Source organism: Carcharhinus amblyrhynchos, chromosome 33 (genome assembly GCF_965287045.1).
Source record: "Carcharhinus amblyrhynchos chromosome 33, sCarAmb.v2.hapA, whole genome shotgun sequence".
NCBI lineage: Eukaryota > Metazoa > Chordata > Chondrichthyes > Carcharhiniformes > Carcharhinidae > Carcharhinus > Carcharhinus amblyrhynchos.
In genome coordinates, this window is record NC_137356.1 from 19,150,444 (window position 1) to 19,172,599 (window position 22,156).

Sequence of the window (22,156 nt, forward strand, 5' to 3'; positions counted from 1 at the left end):
TGAGACATAGCCACAGAAACCGGGAGAAAGGCTGCTAATGGCAGCCCGTAGAGAGAATAGAGAGTGTGAATGGGCAAACGGCAGAGAAACTGAAACCAGGGGGTAAACTGTGACAGATAGAGATGTGAGGGGAAGGGGGAGGATATGGGGGAGAGAGGGAAAATTGAAATAAAAGGGGGGGGAAGGGAAGGAAAAGGGGGGGAGGGAAGGAAAGGGGGGGGGAGGGAAGGAAAAGGGGGGGAGGGAAAGAAAAGGGGGGAAGGGAAGGAAAAGGGGGCAGAATAGGGAGAAAGAGTGGGGGAGAGAAAAAAAAACAATGAAGAACTAAACAGTTAGAAGTGAAATGGAACTAGGGGGGTTGAGGTGGGGTAGAGTGAATGATGTGAAGTTGTTGAGTTTGATGTTGAGATGGGAAGGCTGTGACGTTCCGAGCCGGATGCTCTTCCTCCGGATCACTCTGGAAGACAGCTCTCCAGAGAGCCTCTGATTGGCCGAATCGGAAAGCCGCGACTTTGTTCATTGGTTGAGTCAGGGAGCACGATCCTCATTGGCTGCCCCCCCTCCTCCCCCTCCGGTGTTTCCTATACATCCGACAGACTCATCCCCATGTGCGTCTCCTGGTGTCTGCGCAGGTCCACCTTGCGCTGGAATCCTTTGCCACACACGGGGCAGATGAAAGGTTTGAAGCCGGTGTGTTTCCTGCTGTGAGTGATGAGGTTGGAACTCTGGCTAAATGCTTTCGCACACACCTGGCACTTGTGAGGCTTCTCTCCTGTAACAGAACATCACCGGGAATAAGATATTCATCACCACAGTATCAGTACACACCAATTCAAAACAGGATGAGGCCACTCGGTCCCCTCCAGTCTGCTTTCCCATTCAATATGATCGTAATTGATCTGATTGGAACCTCAACCCCACATCGTCACCGACCCCCGATGGCCTTCCACCCCCGATGGCCTTCCACCCCCGATGGCCTTTCACCCCCGATGGCCTTTCACCCCGATGACCTTCCACCCCAATGACCTTCCACCCCAATGACCTTCCACCCCAATGACCTTCCACCCCCGATGACCTTCCACCCCCGATGACCTTCCACCCCCGATGACCTTCCACCCCCGATGACCTTCCACCCCCGATGACCTTCATCCCCGATGACCTTCCACCCCCGATGACCTTCCACCCCCGATGACCTTCCACCCCCGATGACCTTTCACCCCGGGTGACCTTTCACCCCGGATGACCTTTCAGCCCGATGACCTTTCACCCCACCATTTGACAGGAATCTCTCTCGCTCCACCTTAAAAATATTCAGAATTAAAATTTCAAGAATTAACCCCCCCAGTCTCTGTTGGGATTGAGCTGGAGTCGCTCCCAGTCCCTGTTGGGAATGAGCTGGAGTCGATCCCAGTCCCTGTTGGGATTGAGCTGGAGTCGATCCCAGTCCCTGTTGGGATTGAGTTGGAGTCGATCCCAGTCTCTGTTGGGAATGAGCTGGAGTCGATCCCAGTCCCTGTTGGGAATGAGCTGGAGTCGATCCCAATCCCTGTTGGGATTGAGTTGGAGTTGATCCCAGTCCCTGTTGGGAATGAGCTGGCGTCGTTCCCAGTCCCTGTTGGGATTGAGCTGGAGTCGATCCCAGTCCCTGTTGGGAATGAGCTGGCGTCGTTCCCAGTCCCTGTTGGGATTGAGCTGGAGTCGATCCCAGTCCCTGTTGGGATTGAGCTGGAGTCGATCCCAGTCCCTGTTGGGATTGAGTTGGAGTTGATCCCAGTCCCTGTTGGGATTGAGTTGGAGTTGATCCCAGTCCCTGTTGGGATTGAGCTGGAGTCGATCCCAGTCCCTGTTGGGATTGAGCTGGAGTCGATCCCAGTCCCTGTTGGGATTGAGCTGGAGTCGATCCCAGTCCCTGTTGGGATTGAGCTGGAGTCGATCCCAGTCCCTGTTGGGATTGAGCTGGAGTCGATCCCAGTCCCTGTTGGGATTGAGCTGGAGTCGATCCCAGTCCCTGTTGGGATTGAGCTGGAGTCGATCCCAGTCCCTGTTGGGATTGAGCTGGAGTCGCTCCCAGTCCCTGTTGGGATTGAGCTGGAGTCGCTCCCAGTCCCTGTTGGGATTGAGTTGGAGTTGATCCCAGTCCCTGTTGGGAATGAGCTGGCGTCGTTCCCAGTCCCTGTTGGGATTGAGCTGGATATTTTCCGGTACCTGTATGGATGAAGGTGTGTTTCTTCATGTCGGATTTTTGGTGGAAGCGTTTCCCACAATACTGACAGGGATAAGGCCGAGTATCCGAATGGATCAGCAGGTGTGTGGAAAGCGTCGAGGAGCGTTTGAAAATTTTCCCACAGATTTTACAGGTGAAACTTTTCTCCTGCGGAAAGAGAGAAGGGAATAGAAGTGAGGAATCTTTTCCCTTAATAACTCCTCCCTTTATCAGCAAATTATTGCAACGACACCCAGCCGGCACTCAGTCAGCTCAGAGTGTCAAAAAACAGATTGACAAGGTGGACATCATCACCAAGGGGAGAACAAACCATCTGGAATCCACAAACCTTACGGAGTAACTGCCCTCTACAGACAGTCACCGGGGACAAGATCACCTACATCCCAAAACTGTCCCATATTCTCCCACAGTCTTTCCACAATCCCCAAACTAATCCCACTGCCCCGCTCTCTCCCCATAGCCCTGTATCAATCCCCAAACTAATCCCACTGCCCCCGCTCTCTCCTCATAGCCCTGTATCAATCCCCAAACTCATCCCACTGCCCCTGCTCTCTCCCCATATCCCTGTATCAATCCCCAAACTAATCCCACTGCCCCCGCTCTCCCCCCATAGCCCTGTATCAATCCCCAAACTAATCCCACTGCCCCTCACTCTCTCCATAGCCCTGTATCAATCCCCAAACTAATCCCACTGCCCCGCTCTCTCCCCATAGCCCTGTATCAATCCCCAAATTAATCCCACTGTCGCACTCTCTCCCCATAGCCCTGTATCAATCCCCAAATTAATCCCACTGTCGCACTCTCTCCCAATAGCCCTGTATCAATCCCCAAACTAATCCCACTGCCCCCGCTCTCTCCCCATAGCTCAATCCCCAAACTAATCCCACTGCCCCGCTCTCTCTCCATAGCCCTGTATCAATCCCCAAACTAATCCCACTGCCCCCGCTCTCTCCCCATAGCCCTGTATCAATCCCCAAACTAATCCCACTGCCCCGCTCTCTCCCCATAGCCCTGTATCAATCCCCAAACTAATCCCACTGCCCCGCTCTCTCCCCATAGCCCTGTATCAATCCCCAAACTAATCCCACTGCCCCCGCTCTCTCCCCATAGCCCTGTATCAATCCCCAAACTAATCCCACTGCCTCGCTCTCTCCACATAGCCCTGTATCAATCCCAAACTAATCCCACTGCCCCGCTCTCTCCCCATAGCCCTGTATCAATCCCCAAACTAATCCCACTGCCCCCGCTCTCTCCCCATAGCCCTGTATCAATCCCCAAACTAATCCCACTGCCCCGCTCTCTCCCCATAGCCCTGTATCAATCCCTAAACTAATCCCACTGCCCCGTTCTCTCCCCATAGCCCTGTATCAATCCCCAAACTAATCCCACTGCCCCCGCTCTCTCCCCTTAGCTCTGTATCAATCCCCAAACTAATCCCACTGCCCCCGCTCTCTCCCCATAGCCCTGTATCAATCCCCAAACTAATCCCACTGCCCCCGCTCTCTCCCCTTAGCTCTGTATCAGTCCCCAAACTAATCCCACTGCCCCCGCTCTCTCCCCTTAGCTCTGTATCAATCCCCAAACTAATCCCACTGCCCCCGCTCTCTCCCCATAGCCCTGTATCAATCCCCAAACTAACCCCACTGTCCTGTGCTGATGGGTAGCAGGCTGGCTTCTGTTTTGTAGTGTCTGCTGTGGGATTTTGTCACCACATTCCCCCTTGACTCGGGGCTGGGAGTGCTGTAGCATTGCTGACCCTCATCATCTCCCGGGAATCCAGGTGGGTGATATTCCCCGAGAGTTATAGCCCAGTGAAATTAAACTCGAAGACAGCTCTTCGAGCTCTCCCTTAGAGAGAGACACACAGCAATTTCAGTAGTTTAGAACATCCCTGAATAATTCCACTCTATCCTGGGAATGTCTCCCAATAATTTCCCAAACTGCAGTTAGGATCATAGAACCCTACAGCGTAGAAGGAGGCCATTCAGCCCATCGAGTCTGCACCGATCACAATCCCACCCAGACCCTATCCCCATGCATTTACCCTAGTTAGTCCCCCCAACACTAAGGGGCAATTTAGCACGGCCCATCCACCTAACCTGCGTAACTTCTGGACTGTGGGAGGAAACCGGAGCACCGGGGGGAAACCCACGCAGACATGGGGAGAATGTGCAAACTCCACACAGACAGTGACCCGAGCCGGGAATCGAACCCGGGTCCCTGGAGCTGTGAAGCAGCAGTGCTAACCCACTGCAGGGGGGGTTTTTTGATTGGAGATACAGGAGTCAGTGTGAATACCTGTGCGTTATGAGACTGTTACAGCGGGGTTCAGACCCAGCCTCTCAGCATCTTATCTGAATCTCGTATCGTGTTCTAATCTTTATTTATAGAGTTTTCCACAGTGATGATGTTGTGTTGCATCACCATCTGCTGGTGAGAGACAATATGACACAGAAAGATGGCCCTCTATATCTCGGGGGGAAATTTTACCATTATTTACGTGTGTTAAAGTCAGGCGTAAAGCAAATAGCGCCATTGGCACCAGTTTTTTTGCAGCTGGCGTCATTTTAGGAGAGTCAGATTTTGGGATATGGGTGGGAGGAAGGTTAATAGATAGAAGTTTATCTAAATGCTGTTTTACATCTGCTCAGAAAGCCCGGCACTCAATTGTCTGAACTCCCATCCCACCCCCTCAGCTCCCAGTTCACACTGGACACGTTCCTCATGAACGGGGAGCAGTCGACCTGGACTCACCGGTGGAACCGGAGACCATTGAGGCCCAATGGGAGGCCGAGGGCAAGTGGCGGGGTGGGGTGCTGCCCTTGGGCAATGCCAGACTGGCACCTGGGCAATACCCACTGGGCAATGCCAGGGTGTGGGACCAATGGGGGCAGGGTCAGTTGGGTGCTGTCCGTGGGCGGGACTAATAGGGGAGGGGCTAATGGGGGAGGGGGGTCGTTCCCACTCTGCAGTATCGGTAGGGGGAGAGTGGTGGACCTGCCATCGATGGGGAAGAGGTGATCCACGATCAGACTGGGCAGTGGGGGTGTCAGCCTGCACTAACAGGGATCTGACGGGTTTCTATTTTCTGTCAGGCCCCTGCTGCTGCTGACACGCACGTGCAGCATCCGAGGCCTGCGCATGCACACTACCTCCCTCTACAGGGCTTTTGGGTGTGTTAAGCCCCACCCATAGGCTTCTGCAGCGAGCAACAGGCTTGCTGATATTTTTACAGGCAGAGTGCATATGGGGGGGGCCTGAAAATACACCCAGAAAATGGATCTGAAACATCCCAGTTTCAAATCTGACCAACATTCAGAAACAAAAATGGTAAAATTGCCTCCACAGTGTTCACGGGAATTCTTCTGGGGCACTCAGTGATATTCCAATAGGGAAATTAGTTAATGGTTCAGGGATCGCAATGGATAATCCTACACACGAGGATATAGATGTGTTATACGTTCGATTTTTTAATTTCTCTCTCACATTAACCTATTGGGACTAAACCTCATGTGGAGCCCAGTTCATAGAACCAGAGAATCCACGTAATGCAGAAGAGGCCATTCGATCCATTTAGTCTGCACTGACTTTCTGACAGAGCACCTCACCCACGTCCTGTCCCTGTGACCCCACATGTTTACCATGGCTAATCCATCTAACCTGGACATCTAAGGAAGAATTTAGCATTGCTGATCCACCCCACCGGCATGTCTTTCAGGCTGTGGGAGGAAACCGGAGCACCCGGAGGAAACCCACGCAGACATGGGGAGAACATGCAAACTCCACACAGGCAGTGACCCACGTCGAGAATCAACCCGGGTCCCTGGCACTGCGGGGCAGCAGAGCTAACCCACTGTGCCACGCTGTGGCATTACAAGGACAGAAAGTTTGTACGTGTGTGGAAACTGCACGTCTAGGTGCTGTGTGTGCCAGTGTGTGTGTGTGTATCTGGATGCTACATGTATGTGTGTGCACATGTTCATGAGTGTGTGAGGCTGTGTATGTGTACACTGCATGTGAGGCTGCGCATGCATAGACTGCGTGTCAGGCTGCGCGTGTACACTACATGTGCGTACACTGCGTGTGCGCGTGCAGACACTGCGTGTGGGGACACTGCATGTGTGCCAGTACGCTGCATGTATGTGTGTGTGCGTATGTTGCGCATGTGGGCATGTGTGTGCTGCGTGTTTGCATCTGCGTACACTGCATGTGCATGTACATGTACACTGTGCTTGTATGCGTGCATGTGGACAGTTTGTGTACGAGTGTTTGCACACTTGTATGTGTGCATGTGTATTTGCATGTGTGTGTGCATGTGTACAATGCCAGTGTGACTGTGCACAATGTGTGTATGCATGTGTACAGTGTGTGTGCATGTGTATATGTACATTACATGTGTGTGTGTGTATGTGTACATTGTGTGTATGTATGCATGTGCACATTGCCTGTGTGTATGGACACTATGTGTGTACACATGTATGTGTGCGTAGATGTGTGTACAGACACAATGTTATTATGAAGTGGAGGCTGATTCCTCCCCCCCGCCCCCGACTCCCCACACCACCCCACCCTGTGAACTAACACCGAAACATCCCAAAAGGAGTACCTCGCCCTGTAGCCTGTAACAAGTATGTGTGCAGTGGTGTGACCTGCTCTTCAGCAACTTCTAGCGGTTAAATAAAAATAAATCCCTGACACTCACTCTAAAAATCAACACACAACAATTTATTTATCTAACTAACACTGAGCAAATTAACTGATCTATTAACAAACCAAATAAATCCCCCAATTAACTATTCCTGAATAAAATAAAATTCGAATGATATGCTGTTCAAATAAATACAATTCCCATTCATTAACAAAATAGAATTTAGTTACTCTTTAAATTACAACCAGGTTTTCTGTCTTCCAGAATATTCTGGGCTTTCTAAATTGATTCTTCTGTCTGGCTCTCCTTTCCTCTTTGGTACCTTTGCTGTTGAGAAGCTTTCTCCAAGACACAGATGAAGTTATGAGAGCCAGCGATTCGCGCTGTCTACGGAGAGAGAGGTGTGAGCTGTTAGCTCTGGCAGTAGCAGTTCCTCTCCCTTTTTGTCTGACTGTCCCCCCTCTCTTTTATACCTGTGATGACATATCAGTATTTCCCACAATAGGATTGGTCCTAAGTTGTCAAAACCATCAGATTTAAATTTAATAGGATCTTGGTATCTAAGTGCCTGATTCAAAGTGATTGGTTAAATTCAAAAGCCTGTTGTCTTGGCCTTTCAATATAAATGTTTCAGTCTGAGTACTCTATCTGTACTGGCATTGTTTTTCAACTCTCGTAGCACAGAAAAGGCACCACGTTTTAAACGCACCATGCAATGCTTCCCTCCTGAACATTTTATCAATTGACAAACACTATTCTACAATCACTCCACGCAACCTCACATCATCGGGTGGGATTCTATGGCCTCACTCGAGCGAGACTGGAAATTCCTGCCTGAGGTCAACGGACATTTCCATTGACCGCCCCTCACACACCCAGTCTGTAACAGGTGAGATGATAGAATTCTGGAAAGTGTGTGTGTGTGTGCACATGTGCGTGTGTGTGTACGTGTGCACATGTGCGTGTGTGTGTACGTGTGCACATGTGCGTGTGTGTGTACGTATGAGTGTGTGAACATATATGTGTGTGTATACGTGTGTATGTTTGTACGTGTGTGTACATGTATACATGTCCAAGTGTGCATACGATCGCATGTGTGAACATGTATGTGTGTGTGTATACATGTGTCCGTGTGGGCGTGCATACGTGTGGGCGTGCGTGTGTATACATGTGTGTGTATACATGTGGGTGTGTGTGTGTGTATGTGTGTATGTGTGTGTGAGTGTGCATGTCTGCATACACGTGTGCATGTCTGCAGAGACAGTGTCTTACCTTGGTCTGGGAGTGTGTGGCCTGGTGTTGTTCCAGGCTGGCAGCGTGTCCAAAGGCTTTGCCACAGGCCTCGCAGGTGAAGAGCTGGCTGCCGCTGTGGGATCGGCGCACGTGAACCTCCAGCCCGTGGGAAGTGGAGAACACCTACAAAGGAGGGAAATTCCTGATGAAGGTCGCTCTGTGGGGCTTTGCGGACAGGGTCACGGCTAAAGATATTGCCGTGTCTCAGAGAGCTCTGAGCAGAGCCCGACCCGCAACCCCCCCAACCGCACCCTCCCTCCCACTCCCCCCCCCACCCCCCCGGCAGGCAGCCGCAATCAAAGCAGAGGAGTTTGAATATGTTTTTCTTTGCCTCATTCCGCCACAGGCTAGGCCGAAATTTATTACCCATCCCTAATTACCCCTTAAACTGTGATTCCCTTGGCCATTTCAGAGGGGCAGTTAAGAGTTAACCACGTCACTGTGACTCGGAGTCACATGTAGGCCAGACCGGGTAAGGACGGCAGATTTCCTTCCCTAAAGGGACATTAGTGAACCAGATGGGTTTTTCCGACAATAGTTTCATGGCCACCATCACCGAGACTAGCTTTCTATTCCAGGTTTATTAATTAAATTTAAATTCCGCCTTGGTGGGATTTGAACTCATGTCCCCAGAATGTGAGCCCATCCTCTGGGTCACTAGTCCAGGTTATTTAGCCAATCACAGGCAAATCTGAAAGAAAGCTGTGAGGTGGACACAAAGAGCTCCAGGGTTTGAAGTAGGGATAGGCTGTTTAGCCTCTCAGGCCTATCCGATAAGATCCTGGCAATCAGCCTCTGATCCCAGTTAGTGTTCAGGATCGGACTCTGGGACAGGATCCACCAATAATCAAGAGATCCCAGTGTCTCAGGACGAGGCCTATTTGTAGTTCTCCTTGCACCATACATCAATACGAACATACATGACAACTGGCGACGAGGATGGTTCACAGCCTACACATTCCGCTGGTGACCAGGGGGAGGGGATCGAGCATCGCCCCGGGGACTTCAGCAGAAGGTGCTGGAATGGACCTGGAGAGCGGTGACCCCGTTCTGGGGGAGGTAGGAGCTGCCTGGGAGCAGCCAAAAACCATCACAGGAAGCAACACCAAGGGGACTCGGGCTGCACCTGGGGACAGGGTGTCTGTGCAGGGGGCTGTGTGTCTGGGAGGTTTGTATGTCTGAGGGGGTGTTTTGTGAGTGTGTGTGTGTTGGCAGGTGTGTCTAGGGGTGTGGGGGGTACTGGGGAGATGTGTCAGGGGGGTGGGGTCTGTGGGGGGGAAATCAGGTGTGTCAGGGGATGTGTGCATCAGGGGGTTTTGGGGTTGTGTGTGCCTGACGGGGAGGGGTATCTCAGGGGGTGTGTGTGTGTGTGTGAGGCGGTGTGTGTCAGGGTGTGTGTGTGTCGGGGGTGTATGTCAGGGTGTGTGTGTGTGTGTCAGGGTGTGTGTGTCAGGGTGTGTGTGTCGGGGTGTGTGTGTCGGGGGTGTGTGTGTGTCAGGGTGTATATGTCAGGGTGTGTGTGTGTGTGTCAGGGTGTATATGTCAGGGTGTGTGTGTGTGTCAGGGTGTGTGTGTGTCGGGGGATGTGTGTGTGTCAGGGTGTGTGTGTGTGTGTGTGTCAGGGTGTGTGTGTCAGGGTGTGTGTGTCAGGGTGTGTGTGTCGGGGGTGTGTGTGTCAGGGTGTATATGTCAGGGTGTGTGTCCTCACCTTGTGACACTTGGCGCAGTTATAGGGAGCTTTGTGCAGAGCTCTGGGAGTGTAGACAATGTTCTCTTCGATATTCCTCGCAGCAGCCGGACTCTGTAGCCTCCTCCGAGTGTCTAACATCGGGGACAGGTAATCCTCCACCAGATGTTTGAGTCCAGCTGTGGAGTATCCGGTCCAGGCGTACGGACTGAACTGTAAACCCAGGCTGCTGCTCCGCTCCGCAGACAGGAACACACTATCTGAAATAGAATCATTGGGATTTAACCGGAATCTCCTCCTGGATACAGACTCCTCCTCCTGGATACAAGCTCCTCCTCCCAGATACAAGCTCCTCCTCCCAGATACAGACTCCTCCTCCCAGATACAGACTCCTCCTCCCAGATACAAGCTCCTCCTCCCAGATACAGGCTCCTCCTCCCAGATACAGACTCCTCCTCCTGGATACAAGCTCCTCCTCCCAGATACAGGCTCCTCCTCCCAGATACAGACTCCTCCTCCCAGATACAAGCTCCTCCTCCCAGATACAGGCTCCTCCTCCTGGATACAAGCTCCTCCTCCCAGATACAAACTCCTCCTCCCAGATACAGACTCCTCCTCCTGGATACAAGCTCCTCCTCCCAGATACAGACTCCTCCTCCTGGATACAAGCTCCTCCTCCCAGGTACAGACTCCTCCTCCCAGATACAAGCTCCTCCTCCCAGATACAGACTCCTCCTCCCAGATACAAGCTCCTCCTCCCAGATACAAGCTCCTCCTCCCAGATACAGACTCCTCCTCCCAGATACAAGCTCCTCCTCCCAGGTACAGACTCCTCCTCCCAGATACAGGCTCCTCCTCCCAGATACAAGCTCCTCCTCCCAGATACAGACTCCTCCTCCCAGATACAGGCTCCTCCTCCTGGATACAGACTCCTCCTCCCAGATACAGACTCCTCCTCCCAGATACAAGCTCCTCCCCCCAGATACAAACTCCTCCTCCTGGATACAAACTCCTCCTCCTGGATACAAACTCCTCCTCCCGGATACAAACTCCTCCTCCCGGATACAAGCTCCTCCTCTTGGATACAAACTCCTCCTCCCAGATACAAACTCCTCCTCCTGGATATAAGCTCCTCCTCCCAGATACAAACTCCTCCTCCCAGATACAAGCTCCTCCTCCTGGATACAAACTCCTCCTCCCAGATACAAACTCCTCCTCCTAGATACAAGCTCCTCCTCCCGGACACAAGCTCCTCCTCCTGGATACAAACTCCTCCTCCTGATACAAGCTCCTCCTCCCTCATATTGAAGCATTTCACTCCCACTTTTAGACAAAGAAGCAGAAGGAGGCCACTCAGCCCATCCACTCTGTTCCACCATTCAATGGCCTGATGTGCTAATTCTCACCTTCACTTTCCCGCTTTATCCCCGTCACCCTCAATTCCCTCACTGATTAAAAATCTCTGTCTCAGCCTGGGAAATACTTAATGACCCAGTCTCTACAGCCCTCTGCGAGACAGAATTCGACCGAGTTCCATTATCCTCTCACCCATCAGCCAACATCCCCACTCCTGACTTTATGACGGAGAGAAGGTCATTGGTGAAGCAGCTGAAGATGACTGGGCCGAGGACACTAACCCTGAGGGTCTCCTGCAGTGATGTCCTGGAGCTGAGATAGCTGACCCTCCACAGCCACCTTCCTTTGTACCAGCTATGACTCCAGCCAGGGGGAGAGTTGCCCCCTGATTCCCACCAATCCCAGTTTCGTTGGGGCTCCTGGATGCCACACTCAGTCAAATGCGGCCTTGACGTCAAGGGCTCTCACTCTCACCTCTGGAATTCGGCTCTCTATCCATGTTTGAACAATGAGGTCAGGAGCGGAGTGACCCTGGCAAACTGGGCATCACTCAGCAGGTTATAGCTGAGCGGGTGCTGCTCGGTGGCACTGTCGATGACCCCTTCCATCACTTTACTGATGATCGAGGGTAGAGTGATGGGGCAGTAATTGGCCGGGTTGGATTTGTCCTGTTTCTTGTGTACGGGACACACCTGGAAAGTTTTCCACGTTGCCGGGTAGATGCCAGTGTTGTAGCTGTAGGGGAACAGCTGCCTCCGTTCCTGTTTCGGTGAGGAATGGTGTTTAACTCCTGGGGATCTGTTCACCCTCCAGTGTCACCTCTCCTCAGTTGGGGAAGTTGTGTTTGTCCCATTGCCAATGTTAAACTCAAACACTAAACACTGGGAGAAAGGTGACTTACTGAGGCTGGGTCCCAGAAAAGCTCCAAGGACCATGGTTATTGATTAAACCGTCTCAAGTTCTTCGAGGGAAGTGTGAGACGGAAGGTTTACAGTAAATGTGATTTTCCAAAGTTTTTCATAAAATATCAACGACATTGTGTATTCACATCAAGCCTCTCACACACACACAGCCTCGGGAATAGATAATAACTGGGATTCTCTGACCTCGCCCGGGGCTGGGATTCTCCAGCCTCGCCCGGGGCTGGGATTCTCCAGGCTCGCCCGGGACCGGGATTCTCCAGGCTCACCCGGGGCTGGGATTCTCCAGGCTCACCCAGGGCTGGGATTCTCCAGCCTCGCCCAGGGCTGGGATTCTCCAGGCTCGCCCGGGGCTGGGATTCTCCAGGCTCGCCCAGGGCTGGGATTCTCCAGCCTCGCCCAGGGCTGGGATTCTCCATCTTCACTCCCGGCCGGGATTCATCAGCCTGTCCGCAACTGGGATTCTCTGATCTCCCTTCACCCAGGATTCTCCGATCTCCCCACACCCAGGATTCTCCGATCTCCCCTCACCCAGGATTCTCCGATCTCCCCTCACCCAGGATTCTCCGATCTCCCCACACCCAGGATTCTCCGATCTCCCCTCACCCAGGATTCTCCGATCTCCCCACACCCAGGATTCTCCGATCTCCCCACACCCAGGATTCTCCGATCTCCCCACACCCAGGATTCTCCGATCTCCCCACACCCAGGATTCTCCGATCTCCCCACACCCAGGATTCTCCGATCTCCCCACACCCAGGATTCTCCGATCTCCCCTCACCCAGGATTCTCCGATCTCCCCACACCCAGGATTCTCCGATCTCCCCACACCCAGGATTCTCCGATCTCCCCACACCCAGGATTCTCCGATCTCCCCACACCCAGGATTCTCCGATCTCCCCTCACCCAGGATTCTCCGATCTCCCCACACCCAGGATTCTCCGATCTCCCCACACCCAGGATTCTCCGATCTCCCCTCACCCAGGATTCTCCGATCTCCCCACACCCAGGATTCTCCGATCTCCCCTCACCCAGGATTCTCCGATCTCCCCTCACCCAGGATTCTCCGATCTCCCCACACCCAGGATTCTCCGATCTCCCCACACCCAGGATTCTCCGATCTCCCCTCACCCAGGATTCTCCGATCTCCCCACACCCAGGATTCTCCGATCTCCCCACACCCAGGATTCTCCGATCTCCCCTCACCCAGGATTCTCCGATCTCCCCTCACCCAGGATTCTCCGAACTCCCCACACCCAGGATTCTCCGATCTCCCCACACCCAGGATTCTCCGATCTCCCCTCACCCAGGATTCTCCGATCTCCCCACACCCAGGATTCTCCGATCTCCCCTCACCCAGGATTCTCCGATCTCCCCTCACCCAGGATTCTCCGATCTCCCCTCACCCAGGATTCTCCGATCTCCCCACACCCAGGATTCTCCGATCTCCCCACACCCAGGATTCTCCGATCTCCCCACACCCAGGATTCTCCGATCTCCCCTCACCCAGGATTCTCCGATCTCCCCACACCCAGGATTCTCCGATCTCCCCTCACCCAGGATTCTCCGATCTCCCCACACCCAGGATTCTCCGATCTCCCCTCACCCAGGATTCTCCGATCTCCCCACACCCAGGATTCTCCGATCTCCTCACACCCGGGATTCCCCGACCTCACCCATGACTGGGATTCTCCCATTTTCCTGCAGTGTATCCAATCCCATTCTCGCACTCTACTCCCGCTGTAGTTCTGTAAGTTTTTGTCCCCCTAAGGGCCCATCCAACTTCCTTTAGGAATCATTGCTTGCCTCCTGTTTCTACCCCACACTGGGCAGCCAGTCCCAGCGTATAGCCACTCGCTGTGTAAAAGTGTCCTTTCACACACCCCAGAATTTTAAATCTGTATCCCCCAGTCCTGGTGCCATTGGCTAACAGGAGCTGGTCTCTTTTATATGTAAACCTGTCACAGCTTTGTTCACATCCGTTACGTCTCCCCAGCAATCTCCTTACTTTGAGGAGAATTACCATCGTGTCTCCCTCTGAGCTGCCTCATTCTGGGAAACCTCCTCACACCCTCCCTCGTGCGTGTTCGAAGGGGTCTCCGTTGACTCGCCCCAAGGCCACATTTCCAGGGACTCACCGGGTGAAGTGAGTGGCCTCCACAGGTTCTCGGTCTGACTCGCGCACGTTTCGCCCTCTCTGCTGCGATGGTTTGCCAAGGTCTCCCGGGCCCTGATGGATCCGGTCAGGGTTCGTGGGCCTCTCCAGCAGCCTGACTCTGAGCCCTGCTCCGAGACCTTGGTCGCTCCCTCATCGACGCCTCGCGGAGGCTCCTGGGTTGTAACTGAAACCTCCGGCGCTCCCTGGGACACAGCCTCCTCCCGGCAGGCACCTCCTGTGGTTAAGGGCAGACAGAGAGTCAACGCTGGAACACTGAGTTCGGGGGACAGTGCGATCACCCAGTAGCAGGGAGTGAGAGGGTGCAGAGTTAGTGCTAACCCGGGCTGCCCCAGTTACCCAGGTACGCTGCCCACACAAAGAACACAGCCCGGGAAACAGGCCCTTTGGCCCAACAAGCCCACGCCGCCATTTTAACATTATGAGTCCCCTCTCCACCTATGACCCTTATCTATGCTTATGGCCATCCACATTGAGGGAAAACTAATTTAGGGACAATTTGTTACACCAATCAGCCTAACAGAACATCTTTGGGGTGTGGGAGGAAACCGGAGCACCCGGAGAAAACCCACGCAAGCACGGGGAGAATGCGCAAACTCCCACAGACACCGGCCCAAATCCATGTGTCTGCACAGCAAACAGTGATAGTCACTGAGCTGTCGTGTTGCCCAGTATCTGGTCCAGTTTAAGCACACACTAACGACATGAAGCACTAGGCAACTCTCGAAACAACCAAGAGCAGCCCCAGTACGACCCATCGCGTGTATGCCCCTCGTTGGACAACAAGGCGGACCGAACCACCTGTGGATTAAAAGAGGAAAACATCAATAACATGCACATCCTTATACAAACACTCAAGGGAATCCCCAAGTGAAACAAGTGAGCCAAAAATATGTTGGAAGGTCCATAGGGATCCATTGATTCCCAGAGACGTCCCAAGGCTCCTGAACCTTATTTAACACACGTGCCACCCAGTCCCGCCACACAGATCCGCCACTCAGACCCTCCACCCAGAAAGCCTTGCTGGGGTCTGAGACAAAGAACAGAGAAAATTACAGCACAGGAACAGGCCCTTCGGCCCTCCAAGCCTGTACCGACCATGCTGCTCATCTGAACTAAAACCCCCTACACTTCCGGGGACCATATCCCTCTATTCCCATCCTATTCATGTACTTGTCCAGATGCTCCTTAAAACTGCTTCCCCTACCCCAAATAGAACATAGAACATAGAACATTACAGCGCAGAACAGGCCCTTCGGCCCACGATGTTGCGCCGACCAGTTTTTTTAAAAAAAAACACTGACCCACTAATCTAAACCAATCCCTTTTCGTCCATAAACCTATCCACAGATCTCTTAAACGCCCCCAAACTAGGCGCATCTACAACTGCAGCAGGCAGGGCATTCCAATCCCTCACCACCCTCTGGGTAAAGAACCTACCCCTGACATCCGTCCTATAACTACCCCCCCTTAATTTAAAGCCATGCCCCCTCGTGCTAGCTTTCTCCATCCGAGGAAAAAGGCTATCACTATCCACCCTATCTAAACCTCTAATCATCTTGTATGTTTCAATAAGATCCCCTCTTAGCCGCCTTCTTTCCAGTGAAAACAACCCCAAATCCCTCAGTCTCTCCTCATATGACCTCCCCTCCATACCAGGCAACATCCTGGTAAACCTCCTCTGCACCCTCTCCAAAGCCTCCACATCCTTCCTGTAATGTGGGGACCAGAACTGCACACAGTAGACCTCGGGGTCCTTGTGCATGAGTCGCAAAAACCCAGCTTGCAGGTGCAGCAGGTGGTCAGGAAGGCGAATGGGATGCTGGCCTTCATAGCGAGGGGGATTGAATATAAAAGTAGGGAGGTCTTGCTGCAGCTGTATAGGGCATTGGTGAGGCCGCAGCTGGAGTACTGTGTGCAGTTTCGGTCGCCGCACCTGCACAAGGATATTTTGGCCCTGGAGGGAGTGCAGAGGAGGTTTACTAGGCTGATACCGGAGTTGAGGGTATTGAGCTATGAGGAGAGGCTGAATAAACTAGGCTTGTACTCGTTAGAGTTTAGAAGAATGAGGGGAGATCTCATTGAGACGTATAAGATGATGAATGGGATGGATAGGATAGAGGTGGAGAGACTCTTCCCGCTCAAAAAAGACAGTAGGACTAGGGGGCACAGCCTCAAGATAAAGGGGAGGCGGTTTAGAACGGAGTTGAGGAGGAACTTCTTCACTCAAAGGGTGGTGAATCTCTGGAATTCTCTGCCCGTTGAAGTGGTGGAGGCTACCTCGCTAAATATTTTTAAGACGTGGGTTGATGGGTTTTTGATAAGAAAGGGGATTAAGGGTTATGGGGAGAGGGCGGGAAAGTGGAACTGAGCCACAACAGATCAGCCATGATCTTATTGAATGGCGGGGCAGGCTCGAAGGGCTAGATGGCCTACTCCTGCTCCTATTTCTTATGTTCTTATGTTCTTATGTTCTTAAGTGACAAATGACACTAGGGAACCAGACTAGAACCAAACACATTCTCTGTTTCACATAAATATGAGGAAAGGATACATCTCTCTGGGAGGATTCCACTGACAAGTTAGATATCTTTTATAATAAACCAAACATTATTAAATAACACAGTTTAACTATAACTCTAACAAACTGAAACAGTTAGACAATTAATAATCGAACAACTTTAAATTTGAACGTATCAGGGTAAGGATCAGAAACCCCAAGATGCGGGGCAAGACGACAGCTCAGTGACTATCATTGATTGCTGTGCAGACACATGGATTTGGGTCGGTGTCTGTGGGAGTTTGCGCATTCTCCCCGTGCTTGCGTGGGTTTTCTCCGGGTGCTCCGGTTTCCTCCCACGCCCCAAAGATGTGCTCTTAGGCTGATTGGTGTAACAAATTGTCCCTAAGTTAGTTCTCCCTCAATGTGGAATGCCATAAGCATAGATAAGGGTCATGGGTGGAGGGGGGGACTGGTAATGTTAAAATGGTGGCGCGGGCTCGTTGGGCCGAAGGGCCTGTTTCCCGGGCTGTTTTTGTTCTTTGTTCTTTGTTCTTTGTATGTTATCAAGTCAGACTAGAACCCAAAATTCGTTCCTTTGGCATTAATTTGAGGTTAGGATACTTCACTCCAGGCGTGAACAGTGCTGACACACAGAGAGGTTTTTATCAAAACAAACTTTACTTAACAACAATTTAGCTAGAACAGATGAATTAGCTTAACATTTAACATTTAAACAATAATTAAACATGACAGGTTACAACTTGGAGTACCCCACTTGGAGTACTGTGCGCAGTTCTGGTCGCCTCACTACAGGAAGGATGTGGAAGCTATTGAGAGGGTGCAGAGGAGATTTACAAGGATGTTGCCTGGATTGGGAGGCATGCCTTATGAAGATAGGTTGAGGGAGCTCGGGCTCTTCTCCCTGGAGAGACGAAGGTTGAGAGGCGACCTGATAGAGGTTTATAAAATGTTGAGAGGAATAGATAGGGTGGATTCTCGGAGGCTATTTCCCAGGGCTGAAATGGTCACTACGAGAGGACACAGGTTTAAGGCGCTGGGGAGCAGGTACAGAGGAGATGTCAGGGGTAAGTTTTTCACTCAGAGGGTGGTGGGTGAGTGGAATCGGTGGTGATGGTGGAGGCGAACTCGCTGGGGTCTTTTAAGAGACTTCTGGATGAGTATATGGGATTTAATGGGATTGAGGGTTATAGATAGGCCTGGTAGGTAGGGATATGGTCAGCACAACTTGTGGGCCGAAGGGCCTGTTTGTGCTGTAGTGTTCTATGTTCTATGTAACTCTTAACTGCTAACCTATCTCTTCGAGTTCCAATTCAAGCAATATTCATCTTACAGACTGAAAACCCCTTTTCAAAGTCAGTTAGCAAACCCTATGCTTGTAATTAGATTGTGTGCCCGAGGGTTCGTCAGAGTTCTTTTGGAGTCAGACAGACAGAGAGATACACTTGGGCTTCTTTCAGAAACTGACTGTTTTCAAACAATGGGGCTGATTCTCCCTGCCTGCTGTGCTGCTCTAACAAAGGCTGCAGAGCAGGCTTCCCGCTGCCCACCATGGCCTCCACGCTTCTCTGGGACCCGAATTTCCAGCATCATCGGCTCCACACCAGAAATTGGTGCAGAACAGAATAAGTTGTTCAAATTGTCATTTGCTTATCATTAGCCTGTCCCCTAGGCCAGGAGTGTTTCAAATCCAGTGGGGTTTACAATAGCTCCATGCTAATGGAGAGCTGGCAGTTCATCCCTGTTGGAGTGAAGGGGGGCCATGGAGGCCCCCCCAGCAGGTCCGGGATAAAGGAGAGTGCCTCTGGCAGTGCCAGCCTGGCACCCTGGCACTGCTTAATGGGCAAATTTGGCAATGCCCATGGTGCACTGGAGTGAGGTGGGGTGGGGTGGGGCGGGGGGGGAGAAAGGTCGGGCCTGTAGGGCCTAGAGCCTGAGGCCACACACCCTGTAAATGAGGGAGGGGTTGATTGTGGGCTTGCTGCCCCCATTTGAAAGGTTGTGTTTGCTTCAGGAAGAGGGAGAGGTTTACAATTGCTTATCTGATGTGTTGAGACGGCGGGGAGGTGAGTTGAGAACTTTACGGACTTGTAGTCAGGCCCCTCCTGGGCTGGAAGACCCCAAATCCCCCCACACACTGACTGAGAGAGACCTTGCCAATCACCCCCTCCTCCCCCATCCGACCTACACTTCCTATCCCCCCTCCTCTGCCTCCAACTCATTCCTCCGTCCCTTCTTGCTAAACAAGAAAATAATAAAGTTAATATCCGGGAACGTGTGCTCCTTTACTAACTTATTCTGCTCCCAAAATAGAAAGGGTGGGGGGGGGGAGGGAGGAGAATCCTCCACCTCCCCCACAGAAACATACCCCCCTCGTATATCCCCTGTGGCTATCCCCTATGGATATCCTCACCCCCTACAGATACCCACCCCCTGAATACAGCCCCCCCCTCCAAGAATCACCCCGCAGATAACCCTATCCCCTGAGTGTACCCCCACCCCCAGCAGATAACCCCACCACCTGTGGATACCCCCTCACAGATAACCCTACCCCCCGAGGATATTCTCTCACGCATGCAACTCGCCACAGATGCACTCCGGCCCCCCCCCCCGCCCACCAACACAGATACACTCCTTCCCGCGCAGATACACCCCTTCCCGCGCAGATACACTCCTTCCCGCGCAGATACACTCCTTCCCGCGCAGATACACCCCTTCCCGCGCAGATACACTCCTTCCCGCGCAGATACACTCCTTCCCGCGCAGATACACCCCTTCCCGCGCAGATACACTCCTTCCCGCGCAGATACACTCCTTCCCGCGCAGATACACCCCTTCCCACGCAGATACACTCCTTCCCACGCAGATACACTCCTTCCCGCGCAGATACACCCCTTCCCACGCAGATACACTCCTTCCCGCGCAGATACACTCCTTCCCGCGCAGATACACTCCTTCCCGCGCAGATACACCCCTTCCCGCGCAGATACACCCCTTCCCGCGCAGATACACTCCTTCCCGCGCAGATACACCCCTTCCCGCGCAGATACACTCCTTCCCGCGCAGATACACCCCTTCCCGCGCAGATACACCCCTTCCCGCGCAGATACACTCCTTCCCGCGCAGATACACCCCTTCCCGCACAGATACACCCCTTCCCACGCAGATACACCCCTTCCCGCGCAGATACACCCCTTCCCGCGCAGATACACTCCTTCCCGCGCAGATACACCCCTTCCCGCGCAGATACACTCCTTCCCACGCAGATACACCCCTTCCCGCGCAGATACACTCCTTCCCGCGTAGACACACCCCTTCCCGCGCAGACACACCCCTTCCCGCACAGATACACTCCGTCCCGCGCAGACACACCCCTTCCCGCGCAGACACACCCCTTCCCGCGCAGACACACCCCTTCCCGCGCAGACACACCCCTTCCCGCACAGATACATCCCTTCCCACGTAGATACGCCCCTTCCCACGCAGATACACCCCTTCCCGCGCAGATATACCCCTTCCCGCGCAGATATACCCCTTCCCACGCAGGTACACTCCTTCCCACGCAGATACACTCCTTCCCGCGCAGATACACCCCTTCCCACGCAGATACACCCCTTCCAATGCAGATACACCCCTTCCCACGCAGATACACCCCTTCCCACACAGATACACTCCTTCCCTGCAAATACACCCTCCCCAGGGATACCCCCTCACTCTGTGTAGACATGAAGTTCACATCTCACTCTGCTTGCCTGTGTTAGTACCTTTCCCCTGGGTAAGGTGCAGATGGTAAACGTACATCACTCCCACTCGGAATTCAGCTCCTTACCTAGACTGAAATCCGGTGGGAATGTTTGCAGGACATTCTCATCATCTCCGTAGCGCTTCTCCTGGTAACTGCTACCTCGCTTTGACCTGACGAGGAAAGAGCGAGGCATCCTGAACGTCTCTGAGCTGCAATGTTACCCCACACCCTGAAAATAGAAAAGATTTAGGAGTTAATGTGAGCTGGAACTGCTTAATGAGAATGAAACACCCAGCACTAATAACCAGCATCAAGCACCCAGCACCCAGCACCAAGCATCAAGCACTTGGCGTCAAGCACCCAGCGCCCAGCGCCAAACACCAAGCACCCATCACCCAGCGCCAAGCACCAAGCACCCAGCACCCAGCGCCAAGCACCAAGCACCCATCACCCAGCGCCAAGCACCAAGCACCCATCACCCAGCGCCAAGCACCAAGCACCCATCACCCAGCGCCAAGCACCAAGCACCCAGCACCCAGCGCCAAGCACCAAGCACCCAGCACCCAGCACCCAGCGCCAAGCACCAAACACCAAGCACCCAGCACCCAGCGCCAAGCACCAAGCACCCAGCGCCAAGCACCAAACACCCAGCGCCAAGCACCAAACACCCAGCGCCAAGCACCAAGCACCCAGCACCCAGCGCCAAGCACCAAGCACCAAGCACCCAGCACCCAGAGCCAAGCACCCAGTGCCCAGCGTCAAGCACCCAGCACCCAGCGCCAAGCACCCAGCGCCAAGCACCCAGCACCCAGCACCAAGCATCAAGCACTTGGCGTCAAGCACCCAGCGCACAGCACCAAACACCCAGCACCCAGCGCCCAGCACCAAGCACCAAGCACCCAGCACCTAGCACCAAGCACCCAGTGCCAAACACCAAGCACCCAGCACCAAGCACCCAGCACCCAGTGCCAAGCACTCAGCACCAAGCACCCAACACAAAGCGTACATTGCCCAGAACCAAATGCCCAGCGCTTAACATCCAACACCAGGCACCCAGCAGCAAACAGCTGGGTCAAATGCAGTGAAGGGGAAGGAGGGAGTGGGAGAAGTTGGGGGGGGTGGAAAGAGGGGCTAATGACATGCTAATATATGGAGATATACTTAAATCAGATTCCTACCCATTGTGGCCGTGAATCTGATTAATTCGCTGGGGTGCGGGAAAGACGAGGTGGTGGAAATATCAATCCCACGAGAAGATCCATGACTTCTCCATTTCACCAGATCCCGAGCCCCCGACGCTATACCCACAGATAGAAACCGTGAGCCCCCGTTCACTCCCCACGCCCACCACCAACCGCCCGTCATTGTATTTAATATTCAAACTGACCGTGTTACTGTTTTCTGTTGTTATATCTCAGAGGGAAGTTAAAGGACTTTTACACCTTCCAAACACTTCATTAATATCCCAGCAATTATATTTGATTGGACCCAAAATTGGGGGCAATGAGAGGTTTTTAGTCTGCTGGAAAAGTTCCATTTCAAAGAGAGATTGAGGACATTGAAATCAGAGGCAAAAAGACGACTCA

The 22,156-nt window shown here is 52.9% G+C and overlaps 1 protein-coding gene across 1 annotated transcript; it reads right to left on the minus strand.

Moving 5' to 3' along the window:
• Positions 1 to 581: 581 nt before the first annotated feature.
• On the minus strand, positions 582 to 18,418 carry LOC145360921 (uncharacterized). Its single transcript, XM_080216427.1, has 6 exons — positions 18,376 to 18,418; positions 14,267 to 14,521; positions 9,874 to 10,112; positions 8,145 to 8,288; positions 2,206 to 2,371; positions 582 to 772 (listed from the first exon to the last, which is right to left on the minus strand). The coding sequence occupies exons 1-6, from the start codon at positions 18,416 to 18,418 to the stop codon at positions 582 to 584; spliced, it is 1,038 nt and encodes a 345-aa protein (XP_080072553.1).
• Between the last annotated feature and the right edge of the window lie 3,738 nt (positions 18,419 to 22,156).

Excerpts from the sequence above, each read along its gene's own strand:
- LOC145360921 (XM_080216427.1), bottom strand. The coding sequence starts at position 18,418 with ATGATGCTGGAAATTCGGGTCCCAGAGAAGCGTGGAGGCCATG. Across the intron at positions 14,522-18,375 it reads AGAGAAGCGTGGAGGCCATG|GAGGTGCCTGCCGGGAGGAG; the intron begins GTGGGCAGCGGG and ends CCTTAACCACAG. Across the intron at positions 773-2,205 it reads ACACACCTTCATCCATACAG|GAGAGAAGCCTCACAAGTGC; the intron begins GTACCGGAAAAT and ends GTTCTGTTACAG.